The sequence below is a fragment of the Miniopterus schreibersii genome (assembly GCF_964146895.1).
Source record: "Miniopterus schreibersii genome assembly, chromosome: 12".
Taxonomy (NCBI): domain Eukaryota; kingdom Metazoa; phylum Chordata; class Mammalia; order Chiroptera; family Miniopteridae; genus Miniopterus; species Miniopterus schreibersii.
The window spans coordinates 47,917,178-47,933,208 of record NC_138112.1 but is presented as its reverse complement, the minus strand read 5'-3'; the positions used below and the strand labels follow the sequence as shown (position 1 = coordinate 47,933,208).

Sequence of the window (16,031 nt, the reverse complement as noted above, 5' to 3'; positions counted from 1 at the left end):
TTCACATTCACAGCCTTGTGCCGTGGTTTTCCCTCTCTCTCTTAATTGAGTTTGAGTTGGTTGTTTTTTGTTTCCTTAAGAAATGGGAAAGAATGAAGCTGCATAAACACAACGATGTTAACTCCCCGAAAAACCTCCTGCCATTTTCACTCTGTTACTGGAGAAATAAAAGAGAAATAATTTGTCCACCCACACTTAGCTGTTTCTGACGAAGGTAGGTGAATATTGCTCTGCTAATCGAGGGTGACTGCTGGAAGTGGAGCCACGCTGACTGATCCCGGATCGAGAGGAAGGCACAGCAGCCCCAGAAGGAGCAGCCCGCCGTGGGCACAGGCCCGGAGTCAGCGGCGCTCCGTCTGCCTTCCGCAGGTCTCCCCCAGCCGGTAGTGATGGAGGCCCTGGACCAAGCCGAAGGGCTCACGGACTCGCAGAGAGAAATGCCACCACCACCCCCTCCTTCACCACCCTCAGAGCCAGCTCAGAAGCCTCCACCTCAAGGCACCTGGAGCCACTCCCTCACGGTCAAGAGCAGCCTGTGCCTGTTAGCTGCCTCTCAGTTCCTGGTAAGGACTTTGCAGGCCTCACCAGGGCCTGGAGAGAGTGCGGGTGGAGGGGTAGCCCTCCCCAAGCTGGCCCCCTGGGGATACAAAGAGTTGAGGGCCTTCTTGGTGTCCCTCAGTGACTTCCAGCCCTCAGGCTGGCATGAGGAGAAGGCTGGAGTTCTGAGCTACAGCCTCAATAGCTAAGCCCCTCACTCCCTGCCCTCCCTAACCCCAGAAGCAAGAACACAGGCTGCCCCCCCCAACCTCCAGCCCTGCAGAGGTCTCTCTGAGGACTTCCTGTCTATGGAGGCATCTCTGGGAGACTTCCCTTTGGATGTATGTAGCTGAGGTCCCCTGGGAAGGGCTTTCTCTTGGCTCCCTTTAGTCAGCTTTTCTCCAGAGAGAGTCCTCAGGCCTTCTTTGGGCACACAGTACTTGGGCCCTTCCCTCAGCTGCGCAGTCTGGACCCTGGGGAGCCAGGTTGGGAGGGGAATGGGGGTGAAGAGCCCAGGCTCCGAACTCGATTTGCTTGTCCCAGCTTGCCTGCGGGATGCTCTGGCTCAGTGGCTATGGCCCCATCTGGTCACAGAATGCCACACTCCTGGAACAGCTGGGACCCCAGGTGAGTAAGCTCTGGGACCTCCAGGGCAGGGGGGAGCAGCTGGAGGCTTCCCATCACACTAACCCCTGCACAGGGCTTCCCCTAGTTCCACCCCCTGGAGCTCTTCTACCTGCTCACCACCCAGACCTGGTCTGAAGTTTTCAGGGCCTCGGTTCTGTCCCTGTTGAAACATGAGAACTCTGCCCCCCGCACCACCACGACTACCACCCTGACCTGACTGTCTGATATTCCCCAGGCCTGGCTGGGCATTGGGACTTGGGAAGTCCCCAGTCTGCTGCTGGTCTCTCTGTCTGTGCTCCTCGTTACCACCCTGGTAAGGTGCCTCCTGACCTGACCTCAGTGCTCCCCTCCTCTGACCCTGAGGCCTGATCCCCTCCAGCTCCCATTAGATATTCTGGGTAGGGCTGAGGATGGGGTATCTGTCTCCTTCCACCAGTATGCCCAGCATGGGGTGAGAGCGCCTTCAAAATTGATCTACAGTGTTCCAGGCAGGGGAAAGGGGCAGAGGCAGGGAGAAGCCTGAAGTAGGAATCCCCACAGACCACCAAGAAGTCCTCAATCCACAAGAAACTGAGGGGTAAGGGGAGGGAAGGGTCAGGGAGGACAGGACAGGGGGTGGAGGCTCCCATCTGTGTGAGGGACAGTGCCACACAGATAGCTCCCAGGATAGCAGGGCTGCTCTAGACATAGGGGCAAGGGGCTTAATCCCATGGGCAGCCCATCAGCGAGGGGGCAGCAGCGTGGTCCCAGGTCCATGATGCTATATGCCTCCAACTAGGTGTGGCACCTCCTGAGGGCGGCCCCAGAGCCACCTACCCCACTGCCCCCCGAGGACAGGCGCCAGTCGGTAAGCCGCCAGCCCTCCTTCACCTACTCAGAGTGGATGGAAGACAAGGTCGAGGATGACTTCCTGGACCTGGACCCCGTTCCTGAGACTCCTGTGTTTGACTGCGTGATGGACATCAAGCCTGAGGCCGACCCCACCTCACTGACTGTCAAGTCCATGGGTCTGCAGGAGAGGTGGGAGGGGTGGAGGAGGGGTGGGCTCTATGGGCTCAGCTCCCGATCAAAAGGGCAGATGCCTGATTCTAGTTCCCAGTGCCTAGGACCAAGCTGACCTCATAGCTTAGCCACTGTGAGCATACGCTCTTTAGGTCTGATGTATGCAGATCCGAATGCCCCAAGGTGAGTGCCAGGAAATACCGTTACTGCACATGAGCACACAGGCATATATAAGTGTATATATGAGCACACTCACACAAGTAGTTTGGGTAGGTTTCTTTACTACAGGAATTGTAGTAAACGTGTTTGTGTTCATTGTAAATCAGTGCGGGGTAGTGTGTGGCATTCCTCAAAGTCACTTGACCACAGAGTCCTACTTTTATAGAGTGTGTCATAGTGTTCCCCAGATCACACTCTGGGAGGTGTCGACACCCTCTTTTCAGAGACTAGCTAGTTAAGCCAGATCCTACCGGGTTTGAGTTGCCCACATGATGTTATGGACAGAGAGAGCACTGAATGAAGAGTCAGTAAACCTAGCTTTTTTCCAGCTCTGCTACCCCCTTACTGTGCAAGCTTGGGCAATTCTCATCCCCTCCCTGGGACTCAGTTTCCCTTTCTATATAAAGAGAGCCCTCCCTGTTCTGGGCCTTTAGACACTAAGCACAGTAGAGTTTGTCCAGGGCAGACATCCTTGCCGCTGCTGTGCTGCCCTTGGAACCCCCTTTTTCCCTGACAGCCGAGGGTCCCAGCCTCTCCTGGATGAGATGTCCTTGACTCATTGGCAACCTCATCCCAGACTGCTGGGCCCAGGACCGTGGTACAGAGGGTCGAGCCCTGCTTCTCTGATCGAGGCAGGTGCCCTGTCTCTGGGAGCTTCCTGGGGGCCACAGGGCTGGGCACTGCCTCCAGTAGGAGAGGAGAGTCCAGGGGAGGGCTGTGGTAAGGTTGCCTCAGATGGAATCTCTGGAACTGGGGTCCCCAACCCCCCACTCAGCTACTCCACTGCAGGAGGCAGGAGGCGGGGAGTCATGCCTAAGCCTTGGGGCTGAGACTTGTGCTCTTTATGTCAGGAGTGATGTGACACCCCCACTTCTTGGAGCCCACCCAGTTCCCACCCCTGATCTCTCTGTCCCTCATCTTCCCACTCCAAACCCCCAGCTGATCCCTGCCCTGCCCCTGAGACTCACTCCCCCTTTACCGGTCTTTCCAGGAGGGGCTCCAACGTCTCCCTGACCCTGGACATGTGCACACCCGGCTGCAACGAGGAGGGCTTTGGCTACCTCATGTCCCCACGTGAGGAGTCAGCCCGTGAGTATCTGCTCAGTGCCTCCCGCATCCTCCAGGCCGAGGAGCTCCACGAAAAGGCCCTGGATCCCTTCCTGCTGCAGGCAGAATTCTTTGTGAGTCCCCTGAGCCGGCTACCCCACGATGGGCAGATGCCTCTGCTCATGTCAGTCACCCAACTAGCAACGCAGCAGAGTGGGGTGCCCAGAACTCAGCATCTGATAGATGAAAGTCATTTCATTATCAGCCCTCCTACTGTCTTGGGCAAGCTGCTTTCCCTCCGGGCCTCAGTTTCCTTATCTAGAAAATGGGGATAAAAATAATGGGGATGCTGCGAGGATTAAAGAGATCACTAAGGTGTGCAAAGCACCCATCCGGGTGATTGGTGCTCAGTGGCATTCCCGAGTCTTCAGTGCCCAGTTCTGTGCTTTGAAAGCCATGGGAAACCTTCTCCTCTGACTGCTGCTTTCCCACCCTTCTCCTGCCCGACATCACCAAGCAGTGTTCATGCCCCTTTGAAACCTCTCCACCCGTGTGGCTATAGCTTAGGGTGGTCCTAATCACCTCCTCTCTAGACTTCTGCTACAGCCTGCAGCTGCCTCCTGCTGGATTTCAAAGGACCCAGTAAATGACACCCCTGTTTACCTGCCTGAGTACTCAACCTAGGTCTAAGAGTTAAGACCTAGGAGATCACAATATCGCCGTTAATTTTGTTGGTAAAGATGAGGTTTAAAATGAGGCTTAGGTATGTAGCAATACTGAACTTCCTAATACTGACCCCCAGAATTAAACTTTTCTACCCCCGCCCCCAGGTGGTACTGGCATATCCTGAGCCCCATGGGGCATCACTATAATTCTTTCCTGGCAGGAGGGCCAGAGAGCAGGAGGAAAGAGGAGGCTGGGACCCCAAATTCCCTTTCTCAAGCCAACACACCCATCAGGTTACTCACCCACCTCTGTGGGCAGGATGGGCGAAGGGCCATGACTATTGGAGGAGAGTCCTTCCTGGGAGAAGCCAGAGGGATGGGGAACCAATGTGCCTTCCTCACAACTCCCCTTGCCCCAGCCACCCTGCTCCCTGTCTGGACTGGATGGCTCTCTGAGAAGACCTCCATCACCCTGTGACCCACTGCTCCAAATTCTGCAGAACTTGGCGTGGCCTGCATTGCCCGAGTTGGGCTAGTCCCAGCCCCCTTTTCTAGCCTTATGCCCCCCAGCCCCTGCAGGGACTGTCCACCTCAAGCTAGGCCACCCCCACTCGCCCGCCTGCCACCCCCACCCCCTTGTCTTCTCCTCCCAGACCTGTTGTACATCATTCTCCACCCTCGATGCCCCTAGAAAGCCTTCCCGGACCACCCCAGCCCCTGTTCCCACTCCGAGCTCCCACCACCATCACCATCACCTCCCCTTGAAGAAAGGACTTTTGTCCTTTCTGTCGTTTCCTGTTCAGTAGATCATTGTCGATTTTGCTCAGAGAGAGGAGCACAGCCTGCACACCCACTCCACGGGCGCTTTTGCACATGTTTTTTATTCTTTTGAGTCTCACAACAACCCTAGAAAGTGAGTATTACAATCCCCATTTTACAAAGCACATACTTCATGGGTCCAAACACAGTGAACTCTATAGAACCATGTGTGGTCAGGTGCTAAACTGTGTGGGTGGACAGAAGGGGAGTGAAGAGGTGAGAGGCATGGGGGAGTCATCCCAGAGGACATGGGGGGAGGTGAGGCTAGAGGGGAAACTTAAAGGGGGGGAATGATGTGGAGAATTGAAGACGGGTGCTCCTTGCAAGTGGAATGCCATGAGCTCAGACCTGGAGGCAAGATGGAGAATGGCATATTAGCAACAGGAAGAGACGGGCATAACTGGAGGGCAGGAACCTTGAGAGCGCTGGTGATAAAGGCAGATCCCAGAAGACCTCACATTCCAGGCAGAGGAGTCCAGACTTGGAGCTCTTGGCACACACAGTGATTGGGAGGTGCAAATACAGCCCTGGGAGCTCAGGAGGTTCCTTTCTTGCTAGAGAATCAGGGTAGGCTTCTTGGAGGAGGTGGCATTTAAGATGGACAGGATATGAGAAGATGAGAATGAGGTGGAGCACAGAGTGAGCAGCACAACACAGGATCCTGCGATGGTGATATCTAGGGTGGGAACACAGATCAACAAAGCCACTCAGCACAGGGAGTGTGGGAAATGATGGTGATTGGCCAGGTTGCTTTTCAAACTTTTGTTCTTGTTTATTGACCATTTATTGTCGTCTGTGTGCCAGACTGGCCCTCAATAGACAGTAGTAATAATATCTATTATGTATTTGTTGTGTGCCAGACACTATTCTAATCGTGTTTTGTATATGCACTAACTCATTTAATAGTGAATGTTAAATAAATGCATGCACTCAAGCTTGCCCTTGGACTAGAAGTTGGGGGCACAGCAGCCCCTGGAGTCAAACGTCTATGAGGGCCTGCCCACAGCTGCTCACACCCGTGTCATCCTCCCGCAGGAAATCCCCATGAACTTTGTGGATCCGAAAGAGTATGATATCCCTGGGCTGGTGCGGAAGAACCGGTACAAAACCATCCTTCCCAGTGAGTACTCACTGCCCCAGAGGGTTAGGGGCAGGCTCACCCTCCCCTGGGTGTCCCCTCACCCTGAGGAAGACCTTAACCCCCCGAGCTGGGCCTCCAGGGTCCCTCGAAGGGATGGAGGGTGGCGATGCCCAGTGAAGGGAAACACCCCCTAGTGAGGGCAGAGGTTAGTTCATTCCTTCACGCAGCGCTCTCCAGACCCTTGCCCTGGTCAGGTGTTGTGCTGGGCTGTGGAAACCCAGAGAGAAACAGCGACGATAACAGCAGCTCCTACCCAGTGTGGTGACAGTAAAGTGTTCTCACATCCTTCGCTCTTCAGAGTGGGCAGATTTTGAGGAAAGGCAATTAAGTTTCGGGGGGTTATGTGGTTCATCCGCAGTCACACAGCCAGAAAGTACAGAATTGAGTTTCAAACCAGGCCTCTGTGACCCCAGAACTGGGCTCTTTTGTCTCCCGAGTTTAGTTTGTCCAGGCTGTGCACCCTCTACCAGGCAGAACAACCCCACGCGGGAGTGAGCCGCCTGTCGGGTAGTAAGCACCCCATCACTGACGGTGTTCAAGCAAGGCTGCACGAACGGTCCCCTGGAGAGTGGTAGGGATTTTCCCTCCCTGGAGGTGGTTAGACCAGGTGGCCTACTGTTTCTCTTTCAGCCCTGGAGTGTCATTTTCAGGCAACTTTAATCAAACCCCTGTCTGTGTGTCACCCTGCTCAATTCTGGCCCCAGGCCCCAGGGCTAGCTCGGAGGGGTGACTTGTTGAAAGTGAATTCCCACAAACCTACTCCACTCAGTTATGGAGTGACGAGGCTTTAAAAAGGCAGTTTTGCCATCAGCATCTCCAACAACATGTAAGATGTCATGACTTATTTTTAACTTTTAAAATATCGACTTGTGGTTGCTATGGTTACACAGTCTCTAGGTAGTTCCGGTTAAACAAAGCACCATGTAAGGCCAGGATGCACTGCTCAGGGCTGCTCACGTCTTCCCTCATCTTGCTCCCCACACCCACCTAGACCCACCTGGAGGGAGGGGCTCGGGTACCCCAGAACCTAGGCCTTTGGTTGCCACTCAGAATGGCCACTGGGGGAGGGCGGAGTCAGGCCATCACTCCACCGGGCACTGGATTGTTGAGAGGCCTTGAGCCACCCTGAGCCTCCAGGCCTCTGAGCCCAACAGAGAATGTTCTCTGTGGCCAGCAAGAATTGACCCTGTGCCCTCAGAGACTGGGCTGGGGGCTTAGGGGGTTGGGGGCAGTGACAGAGGGCAGAGCAGACTTGGCAGAGGCTCCTTCTCAGCCTCAAGACACCCTGAGATTTGTTCTTGCATTCATTCTGCTCATGCTTCCGGAGCCCCTGCCCCCAGGGCTGAGGATCCAGACGTGAGTGAGACACAGACTCTGTGCACAGGGTGCTCACAGGTTTATGGAAGAGACAGATCTATGGACAGTGACGATACAGAGTGACCAGGAACCCAGCAGGCAGCACTGAGAACAAGATGCAGGGGAGCAATTTCTGTCCATTTCACCACCCACCAATGGTGCCTGGCACATGGTAGACATTCTGCACCTATCGGAGTGAATGAATGGGTGAGTGAGTGAGTGAGTGAGTGAGTGAGTGAGTGAGTGAATGAATCAGTGTCTCAAATCTAGCTCCCCTTCCCTGTCCTCACTGCCAAGTGACATTTTAGGGGTAGAGGTTAGTTGCCCAGTTTCGGGGGGTGCCGTTTACGTCGACTGCATTTACAATGCCCCTTGGAGTTGTGCAGGGCTGGGCAGCCCTCTGACCCCTAACACTTCTTACTTTGATGATTGCAGTAATCTTCTAATTAGTCTGCCTCCCACATCCTACCCTCCTGGCCTCTTCTGTCATTGTCACCAAAGTGATGCAAAACCGAAATCGAATTGACTTTCTCCTCCTTAAACACTGTCGCATCACCCCGTAATCCTCGGGTTTAGGTCCAGCCTGAGAAGTGTGGTTTATAAGACCCTTCATCAACAGGTTCGTCTCCAGCTCACCTCTCACCAGACCCCACCCTGCCCTGTGCACTTGAATCAGAGAGAATGGTATTCCCTCCGCCTTCTACTGGGGTCACACCCTGGCCAAGTCAAGGACCCCCTCTATTCCTCGGCCCCAGTACTCACAGGCCACCCACTGCTTGTCTGCTTGCTCAACACTTGGGGGCAGGGACTATGTCTTGTATCTAGGAGATTCTACTCTAAAGCACAATGCCAGGCACAGCATGGGCAATAGTACCATTCGCGTTCCCACAGTGGTTCTTTAATACCAAAGACCCTGGTGTCTGGCCAAAGGGGCCAGTGCCCACCTCTGGCACCTAATCTGGGCAGCGCTGACAGGAGAAGGGAGTTGGCTCATGCAGTGCACCCTGCTCCTCTCTCCTGCTGGTCACCCAGAACACCCCTCTGCTTAACCTTGCTCTTCTCCACTCCTGACACCCCTTTCCATCTCTTTCCACAGAACCGCCCACCCCCCAAATCACCTGCCAAAACCTCAGGCACTGGGGTTGGAGCATAACACGGCTGGAGAGCGGAGGCTCGTGCCATTTCTCCTGCCACTTAGCATCCTTCTTTTTACCTGTTAACTGTGGTAACATGAGTAATGACAGCAATAATAACATGTTCTGTATGCTGGGCCAAGTTACCAGTCTGAGGACCCAGTAACGTTCACTCTTTTAACCTTTACAAGATTAGTAAGGCTATGGTGAAAGTGATGTCCCCAGTGTATAGATAAGGCACAGGAAGATTAAATGACACAGCTAGTAAGTCAGAACCAGGATTTGCACGCAGGCTGTCTGCTCAGTGGTGTAAACTCTAAACCGCTCCCCTCTACTTTGAGAGCCATTCTGTGCACACCTGAAGTACCTTTGGTCCATCCCCACTATACAGGAGAGAAAGAGGCCCAGAGAAGAGAGAAGACAGTGAGCTGGTGAGAAAGCTAGACCACAGCCAGGACCCCAGTCCCAGCCAGCTTCTTGCCCACCCCACACACCGTCTCCACCTCAGTGCCAGCCTCTGCAAACTGGCAGAGCAGTCAGTGCAGGGTGGCTCTGGCTGGAACAAAACAGATTCTACCCCAGGAAGAAGAGCAGGATGTTATGAGAGTCTATTACTGTGGGATTTGACGTGTGAATGAATTGAAGAGAGAGAAAAAGCCCCTTGTGCACACATGTCTGCTACTGAGATTCTACAGTCTCAGCTCAGATGTGGAAAGCTTTACTCCTTTTATCCCAATATTCTTCCTCAGCTTTCATCCCCCAAATCTTAACAGCTCTTCATAGTTATAAAGCACTTTACGGTTTACATAGCACTTTTGCAGCTGTTTCCTCATTTATCTTTCCAACAATCCTAGGATATAGGTATCTTTACCCCCATTTTACAGACAGGAAAACCGAGGCTTTAGAAAGGCCATGTGCTTTACAAATGTACCCAGCATGCTGGTGAGAGTGTCTGTTCAAACTCTTGCTGCCCCTGCTGTCCAGGACATGTACCCTAGATAACTCCTTTATTTAGCTTTTTCTCCCCAGAACATGAGGCACAGTGAGCCCAGGGCAGTTTAAGGGGCACAGGCAATGGGCAGGCATTGATGCTACAGAAGTAGACACCCAGGGCCTCATACTCAACCCCTCTCTTCAGCCTGGGCCCCACCTGCCTCAGCAGGCCATGGGGAAGGGTCAGTATTTTGCTACAGGGTAGGTGAAGGAGGAAATTTAAGAGTCTCAGAAAAAAAGAGGGTGCCCTGAATGGGCCAGACATGGTGGGCCCTGCCCCGGGAGGATTGCACACGTCGGATCCCAGCCTCACCTGTCTCCCCAACCCTAGACCCTCACAGCAGAGTGTGTCTGACTTCACCAGACCCTGACGACCCTCTGAGTTCCTACATCAACGCCAACTACATCCGGGTACGTAGCCCCATCCGGACACCCTCTCCCTGAAAAGGAACCCAAGCTGGTGGGAATCCATCCTCCAGGCTTATCCCTAAGCCAGTGCGGCTGCTGCCAGCACCACCTGAGTGTGGGGACTGGGCCCTGGGAACACTGCATCTGACCCTGACAGCTTGGACTTGGCTGGCCACAGGGCTACGGTGGGGAGGAGAAGGTGTACATCGCCACTCAGGGACCCATCGTCAGCACGGTCGGCGACTTCTGGCACATGGTGTGGCAGGAGCACACACCCATCATTGTCATGATCACCAACATCGAGGAGATGAACGAGGTAGGCACCCCTGCACCATCACCAGGTGTCTGCTGCTTCGTGCCCATGCTAAGCCTCTTGTTTCCATGTTCTTAAAGCAATCTTATGAGGTTGCGGAAATGTGAGGCTCAATGAGATTAAGTCATTTGCTCAGGGTCACTCCGATAGAGGCAGAGCTGGCCTTTGTACCTCCAGTGCCCTTGATCTTAAGCAGGATGCTCTAGTGCCTCCTAGGCTGCCAGGGCTGACCCTGGCTACCTCCATACTCGTAACAGCCCTAGAAAAGTCCTTCAAAATGGGCATTACTCCCATTTTCCAGATAAGGTAACTGAGGCCCAGGAAAGGAAGGTAGCTTAAATGTTGTGAAGCTGAGATTTGAACCCAGTTCTCTCTAACTGCAAACCTTAATGCCATTTTCTCTCTCTCCCCGCTGGCCTGGAGGGGCACTGTGGAGAGTGTGGTTGGGGAACTGGGAGTGTATTTCAGCTTGATTTTGTCCCCTACAGAAGTGCACCGAGTATTGGCCGGAGGAGCAGGTGGTATATGACGGTGTGGAGATCACCGTGCGGAAAGTCATTCACACTGAGGACTACCGGCTGCGACTCATTTCCCTCAGGGTGAGGCCTGGGGCTGGGCTGGGCTGGGAGGATCAGGAGTGAGGGCTTTATTGAGGACACCACAGAGAAAAGGGTTCCGGAGTCCACTCTAGCTGAAATCAAGTCCTGGGTTTTCCAGGATTTACTGATGGGCATGGAGAAGGGAGGGGTGAATGGACTTAGGGGGCAGAAGCAGGACCAAACCTCTATTGTATTTATGCTGTTGGGCTCTCTGTGTGTCTACACTGTCATTCCAGCTCTGCTTCAATGCACCCAAATCCAGGACTGTCTGGATAAGGGGTCTCCAGCTGCCTCCAGCACTGTCCTTATAACTGAAAGACAGTGGGAACTTTGAGATCCCGGCTAAAAGCATCCCCTTCATCTGGCCTGTTGTATCCAATATTTCCACCAGAGGGCAGACACTCCTTGCTGCATTTGGGTTGCAGGAGGAAGTTGTAATTACAGAAAAAGGGAAAAAAGAGAGACACAAAATATGAGCAAGAGGAAACAGCCCAGAAGAGTAGGGAAAGGGATCCTCCCACCCTGAAGTGGTGCTTCTTCCAGGGGCAGCATAATAGAAGAGACTGTTCCTTTGGAATCAGGAGGATCAGTGGGTTCACTTTTTGAGAAATGATAAGAGCCACATGTGGGGAAGGTGGAACCACTTTAAAAACCCCAGAAGCTGGAAGAGGTGAGCTGGGCACCAGGAAGCTGACGCTCTATCCAGAGACAGCCGGGGAAGTCCAGTGATGCCTGCAGTCACAGGGTCCAGTTCAAGGCCTGAGACTTGTTCCTCTTAGCTGCCCGTCTCCCACTAGAGAGGATGCAAGGTGGGGTACTAGGGAGCACTCAGCCCCCTGAGGGCAGTGCCCACCTGAACAGCTCTGAGATATAGGCCTGGGTGGAGGGCAGAAATCTCCAGGAGGGCGGGGGGCAGAGGCTGTGTTAACTGTCACAGCCAGATAACACAGGGCCCCAAGGAACCAGATTCCTGTTGCCTTAGAGAGAGAGGCTTGGGGGAGGCAGGGCTGCCTCATCTTCTCAGTGCCACAAGACTGGTTAGGAAAGAATCGGGGCAGCTTGGGGTTTTGAGGCATTTACTTCTGTCCATAAACCCATATAATCACCTGCCCTGGGCCTGGTTCTGGGTTGGGTACTGGAAACAGAGCTGACTAAAGCCTGTACTCTCCTCAAGGAGCACCCATAAAATGGTAAGTACTGAACACAGAAGAAGGGCACTGTGCCAACTGGGGTGCTCCCTGTATCCTACCTCCAGTGTCTTTCCTGAGGGCTTCCTGGAAGTGGTGATGCTGAATGGAGAAAGAGTTGACCAGGGGGCAAACAAATAGGGGGTTTTTTCTCTGCATTCCAAGTAGAGAAAAAAGTAAGGGCATGGAGGGTAGAACAGCTAGCTGTGTGTGTGCATGCATGTGTGTGTGTGCATGCATGTGTGTATGTGTGTGTGTTTATCTACAAATCATTGGGAATGTGGGAGTATCGAGTGCCAGTGCACAGGGGCAGGAGACAGGCCTGGGAGGGTAGACCCTGAAATGTGTATCTTATTTGCTAGGCTGAAGACTAAGGAGAATGGGTTTTGTTCAGAGAGCAAGAACCACAGAGGGGTCTTGAGCAGGAGAGCAGCGTGTCCAGATTTGGGCTGCAGACAGACCATTTTGACTGGTGTGGAGATGGAGATGGAGCAGTCAGCAGGGGAGGGAGAGGGGTCTGCAGAGGGGAGAGATGATAAAAGCAAAAGTGGAAGAAGTAGGGGGGGTCGGGGCAGGGAGGGGAGGGAAACACTTGCTGGGGGTGGGGGTGGGCAGACCAAGCGCAGCGAGGTGAGAGGAAGGGTTATGTGGTTGAGGGGTGACTGGGCTGTTTATTAAGCAACTGGGAGTCAGGAGTGAATTGGAGAAGGGACTCTTTGCCTCTCTTGAATGATGCTGGAGTTGCCAGGCAGAATTGATGTGAAGGTAATGCCGGTTCTGCTGACCAGCCGCCACTACCAAGCTGGCTCTGGGTCTCTGTCTGGTGCCACTGGGCGATGTGTTGATGGCAGAGGCCCAGGGTCCCACTCCCTGTGGCCACCCTCCTGTGTTCTTTCGCCTCCCATCCCGTCCCCATCGCTGTGCTTTGTGGGCTCAGAGAGCTCACCTGGATCTGGGGTGGGCCTCTGTCTCCTGGACAGAGCGGGACCGAAGAGCGAGGCCTGAAGCATTACTGGTTTACATCCTGGCCCGACCAGAAGACCCCAGACCGGGCCCCCCCACTCCTGCACCTGGTGCAGGAGGTAGAGGAGGCCGCCCAGCAGGAGGGGCCCCACTGCGCCCCCATCATCGTCCACTGCAGGTGGGTCCCTCCCAGCCACCCGCCAGGGCAGCTCAGCCCCACGCGCCCCTGCTGCCCCGCCCCCTCACCTCACCCCCTCATCCCCCCAATCCCCTCGGCTCTCAGTGCAGGGATTGGGAGGACTGGCTGCTTCATTGCCACCAGCATCTGCTGCCAGCAGCTGCGGCAGGAGGGCGTGGTGGACATCCTGAAGACCACGTGCCAGCTCCGTCAGGACAGGTCAGCCCACGGGCAGGGTGAGGGCACGTGGAGAGCTCGAGCCCTCGGGGCGGAAGGGAGAGACTGACACAGGCATGGGGAGAGGGGCAGGAGGACGCACTGGGTGTGGACCGACTGGCTGATGGGGTAGGGAAAACAGGTAGAGGAGCTGGATCTGGACAGCTAGTAGCTGGATGAAGAGGGAAGAGAAACAGCAGGTGACCAGAAGGATGGGCTGAGAGTGGTGGGAATGCCATCTCCATCCCTGCTATCTGTGCCAGGGCTGGGAGGGACAGGAGGGGCAGAGGGGATTGGCTGGCTAGGGCTGGCCTCTCCGAGCTTCACAAAAGACAGGGTCTCTCATGAATGGTTGGTACTCTGTGGGTTGGGGGCACCCGCCTGCAGCCCATCCCTCAACAGCCCTATCCCCACTGCACGTCTCTGCCGGGCAGGGGCGGCATGATCCAGACGTGTGAGCAGTACCAGTTTGTGCATCATGTCATGAGCCTCTATGAGAAGCAGCTGTCGCGCCAGGCCCCGGAGTGACCCCACTGCTCCCCCAAGGTCCTCCGGGTACCACCCGGCCTGAGTCTGGGCCCTCACCCCAGCCACACCCCCAGGGCCCTGCCTCTGGTCCTGGCCTGCTCCCTGCCCTGCCCCTCCTGCTTCCTTCCCTCCAGCCTGGCCCCTGCCCCCAACATAGCTCTTCCTACTGTATATATCGGGAGTGGGGCAGGGTGGGGGAGGGATGTGCCAGGCCAGGCCTGGGGCTCCAGGACCTGACCCACATCACACAGACCTGGGGCCTCAGTTTTTAATGACGGTCCCATTGCTACTTGATCCAAAATGTGTGTCCCGCACTCCAAGTGTCCTGCCACAGCGTGTTCTGTTTGTCCATCCATCTCTCTCTCTGCTGTCTGTACCGGACACTGTGTCTCCTCAGCCTGGGAAAGGGGTCATGAGCTCCAGCCCCTAAGCCGCCCAGGCAGAGGTGCCTGGCTCAGGCCCCCACCCCACTTCTCCCAACAGGCAGATCGCATTTTCCCCCAGTTATTGGGATCAGGGTGGGGAAAAGGACCTGAGGACCTGAAGGTCAGGCATGGGGAGCTTCTGAGTGGGGAGAGAGATCTCAACTGGGGGAGAGGTCTCTGGGTTGGTGCGGGTAGGAGGGAGAGGGGGAGCTCTGAGGGCAGGTTGGGCACTTGGCCCCAGATCTGTGTGAAACATTTTTCTGTGTCACTGTGGAAAGCCTTCCCAGAAGTCTTGCTGCGTGTAGCTCTGCGTGTGTTCCCGTGTCCATGCGTGTGTTGAGAGCCCATCAGCAGGGCATGCATGACTCTTTGGCAACATGTGTTATCTTGGAGCCACGTGTTTTTATTGCTGACTTTAAATATTTATTCCACGGCAGACAGAGACATTTGGTGTCTTTTTATAATTTGCTCGTGGTCATTGAATAGAGCAATAAACAGAGCATTTTGAGCAAAACTAGCCTCCTGGGTCTGTGATTACTTCTCCCCTCCACTCCCTGCCTCCAGATACTGGTCTTCTCCTAGAGTGAGTGAGCGTGTGTGTGTGTGTGTGTGTGTGTGTGTGTGTGTGTGTGTGAGAGAGAGAGAGAGAGAGAGAGAGAGAGAGAGAGAGTGAGTGTGTGACCCTGTCCCTCAATCTCCCTATCACACCCTTGTGGCGATTGGGAGTATGGAGAAAATCCAGATCTGCAAAGCCAAATTAGTCCATTGGACAGGATTCTCACACACCCTCACCCCAATCCAGCCAGAAGCCCTGAGATGTGGAAAGCCTCAAGAACAGGTGTGGAGGCTTCTACAGAAGGCAAAGTGGCTGGCCAGGTACCAGTTCTGACAGATAGGCCTGAGAAGCCAAGGCTGGGGCAGGGGGGCATTCAGGTCACTGCCCCAGGCCCCTCCCTGTTGGCCAGCACACTTATCCCATGTTAGCCCTACAGGTCCCAACAGCAGCTGTAACCCAGTAATTTCCCTTTTAAGGCCTGGGCTGAGAGTAGCCCCTCCCAAGGGGCCTGGGGAATCTGCCCATGGGCTCAGGTTCTGGACACTTCTGCTCTATTCTTGCCCCTGCCCCAGGGATGCAGCAAAAGTAGCTCTGATGACAAGGCTGGCAAGCATGGGTCAGTTCAGGGCAGGAGGGGGCCCAGGGCAGGGCTGCTGATCAGCCACCAGGCCTTTCCCAGAACCTCGTGTGGGCTGGGCTGGGGTCTAGCCATGCAGGTAGACTATACACAGTGAGAGAAAAAAAGGAGTGGCTTGAACAGCTGGGATGAAGGTCAGGGTAGGGGCATGCTGTCCAGCAAAAGGGTGGGCTCCTACCCTTCTACCCAGATGGGGGTATTGGGCTGTACAAGTGGGAAGGGAGAGGAGGCCTAACATTTTCCTCTCCTTCCCCAGGGTGGCCCTTCAAGGCCACTCAGGCTGTGCAGACACCGTACATAGATGAATGGTGGCCCCTGGATTTGTGCAAAATGGCAGACCTCCTTGACCTTCCAATTGGACTGTGCACACACACACACACACACACACACACACACACTACCCTGAGCCCCTCAACTCAGAGAGCTCCCATCCAGCAGCAGTGAGAAGCAAAACCTCTGCCACAAAGGAACAGGTGAAGTAC

At 54.8% G+C, this 16,031-nt stretch overlaps 1 protein-coding gene across 4 annotated transcripts in view; it reads left to right on the top strand.

Moving 5' to 3' along the window:
* The window catches only part of PTPN5 (protein tyrosine phosphatase non-receptor type 5), a 46,822-nt gene extending 31,949 nt beyond the window's left edge, over nucleotides 1-14,873 (top strand). For 2 of the 4 annotated variants that reach the window (XM_081153288.1, XM_081153291.1), the window contains 12 exons: nucleotides 370-563; nucleotides 1,081-1,164; nucleotides 1,400-1,477; nucleotides 1,943-2,184; nucleotides 3,377-3,566; nucleotides 5,952-6,036; nucleotides 9,871-9,950; nucleotides 10,126-10,263; nucleotides 10,749-10,859; nucleotides 13,027-13,187; nucleotides 13,293-13,406; nucleotides 13,838-14,873. In XM_081153288.1, coding sequence (XP_081009414.1) covers nucleotides 390-563; nucleotides 1,081-1,164; nucleotides 1,400-1,477; nucleotides 1,943-2,184; nucleotides 3,377-3,566; nucleotides 5,952-6,036; nucleotides 9,871-9,950; nucleotides 10,126-10,263; nucleotides 10,749-10,859; nucleotides 13,027-13,187; nucleotides 13,293-13,406; nucleotides 13,838-13,931 — 1,551 coding nt within the window. In that variant the 5' untranslated portion in view covers nucleotides 370-389 and the 3' untranslated portion in view covers nucleotides 13,932-14,873. Of the gene's footprint in view, nucleotides 1-80; nucleotides 215-369; nucleotides 564-1,080; nucleotides 1,165-1,399; nucleotides 1,478-1,942; nucleotides 2,185-3,376; nucleotides 3,567-5,951; nucleotides 6,037-9,870; nucleotides 9,951-10,125; nucleotides 10,264-10,748; nucleotides 10,860-13,026; nucleotides 13,188-13,292; nucleotides 13,407-13,837 lie in introns of all 4 variants that reach the window. The other 2 variants (XM_081153289.1, XM_081153290.1) reach the window with 2 other exon arrangements.
* Nucleotides 14,874-16,031: the final 1,158 nt, after the last annotated feature.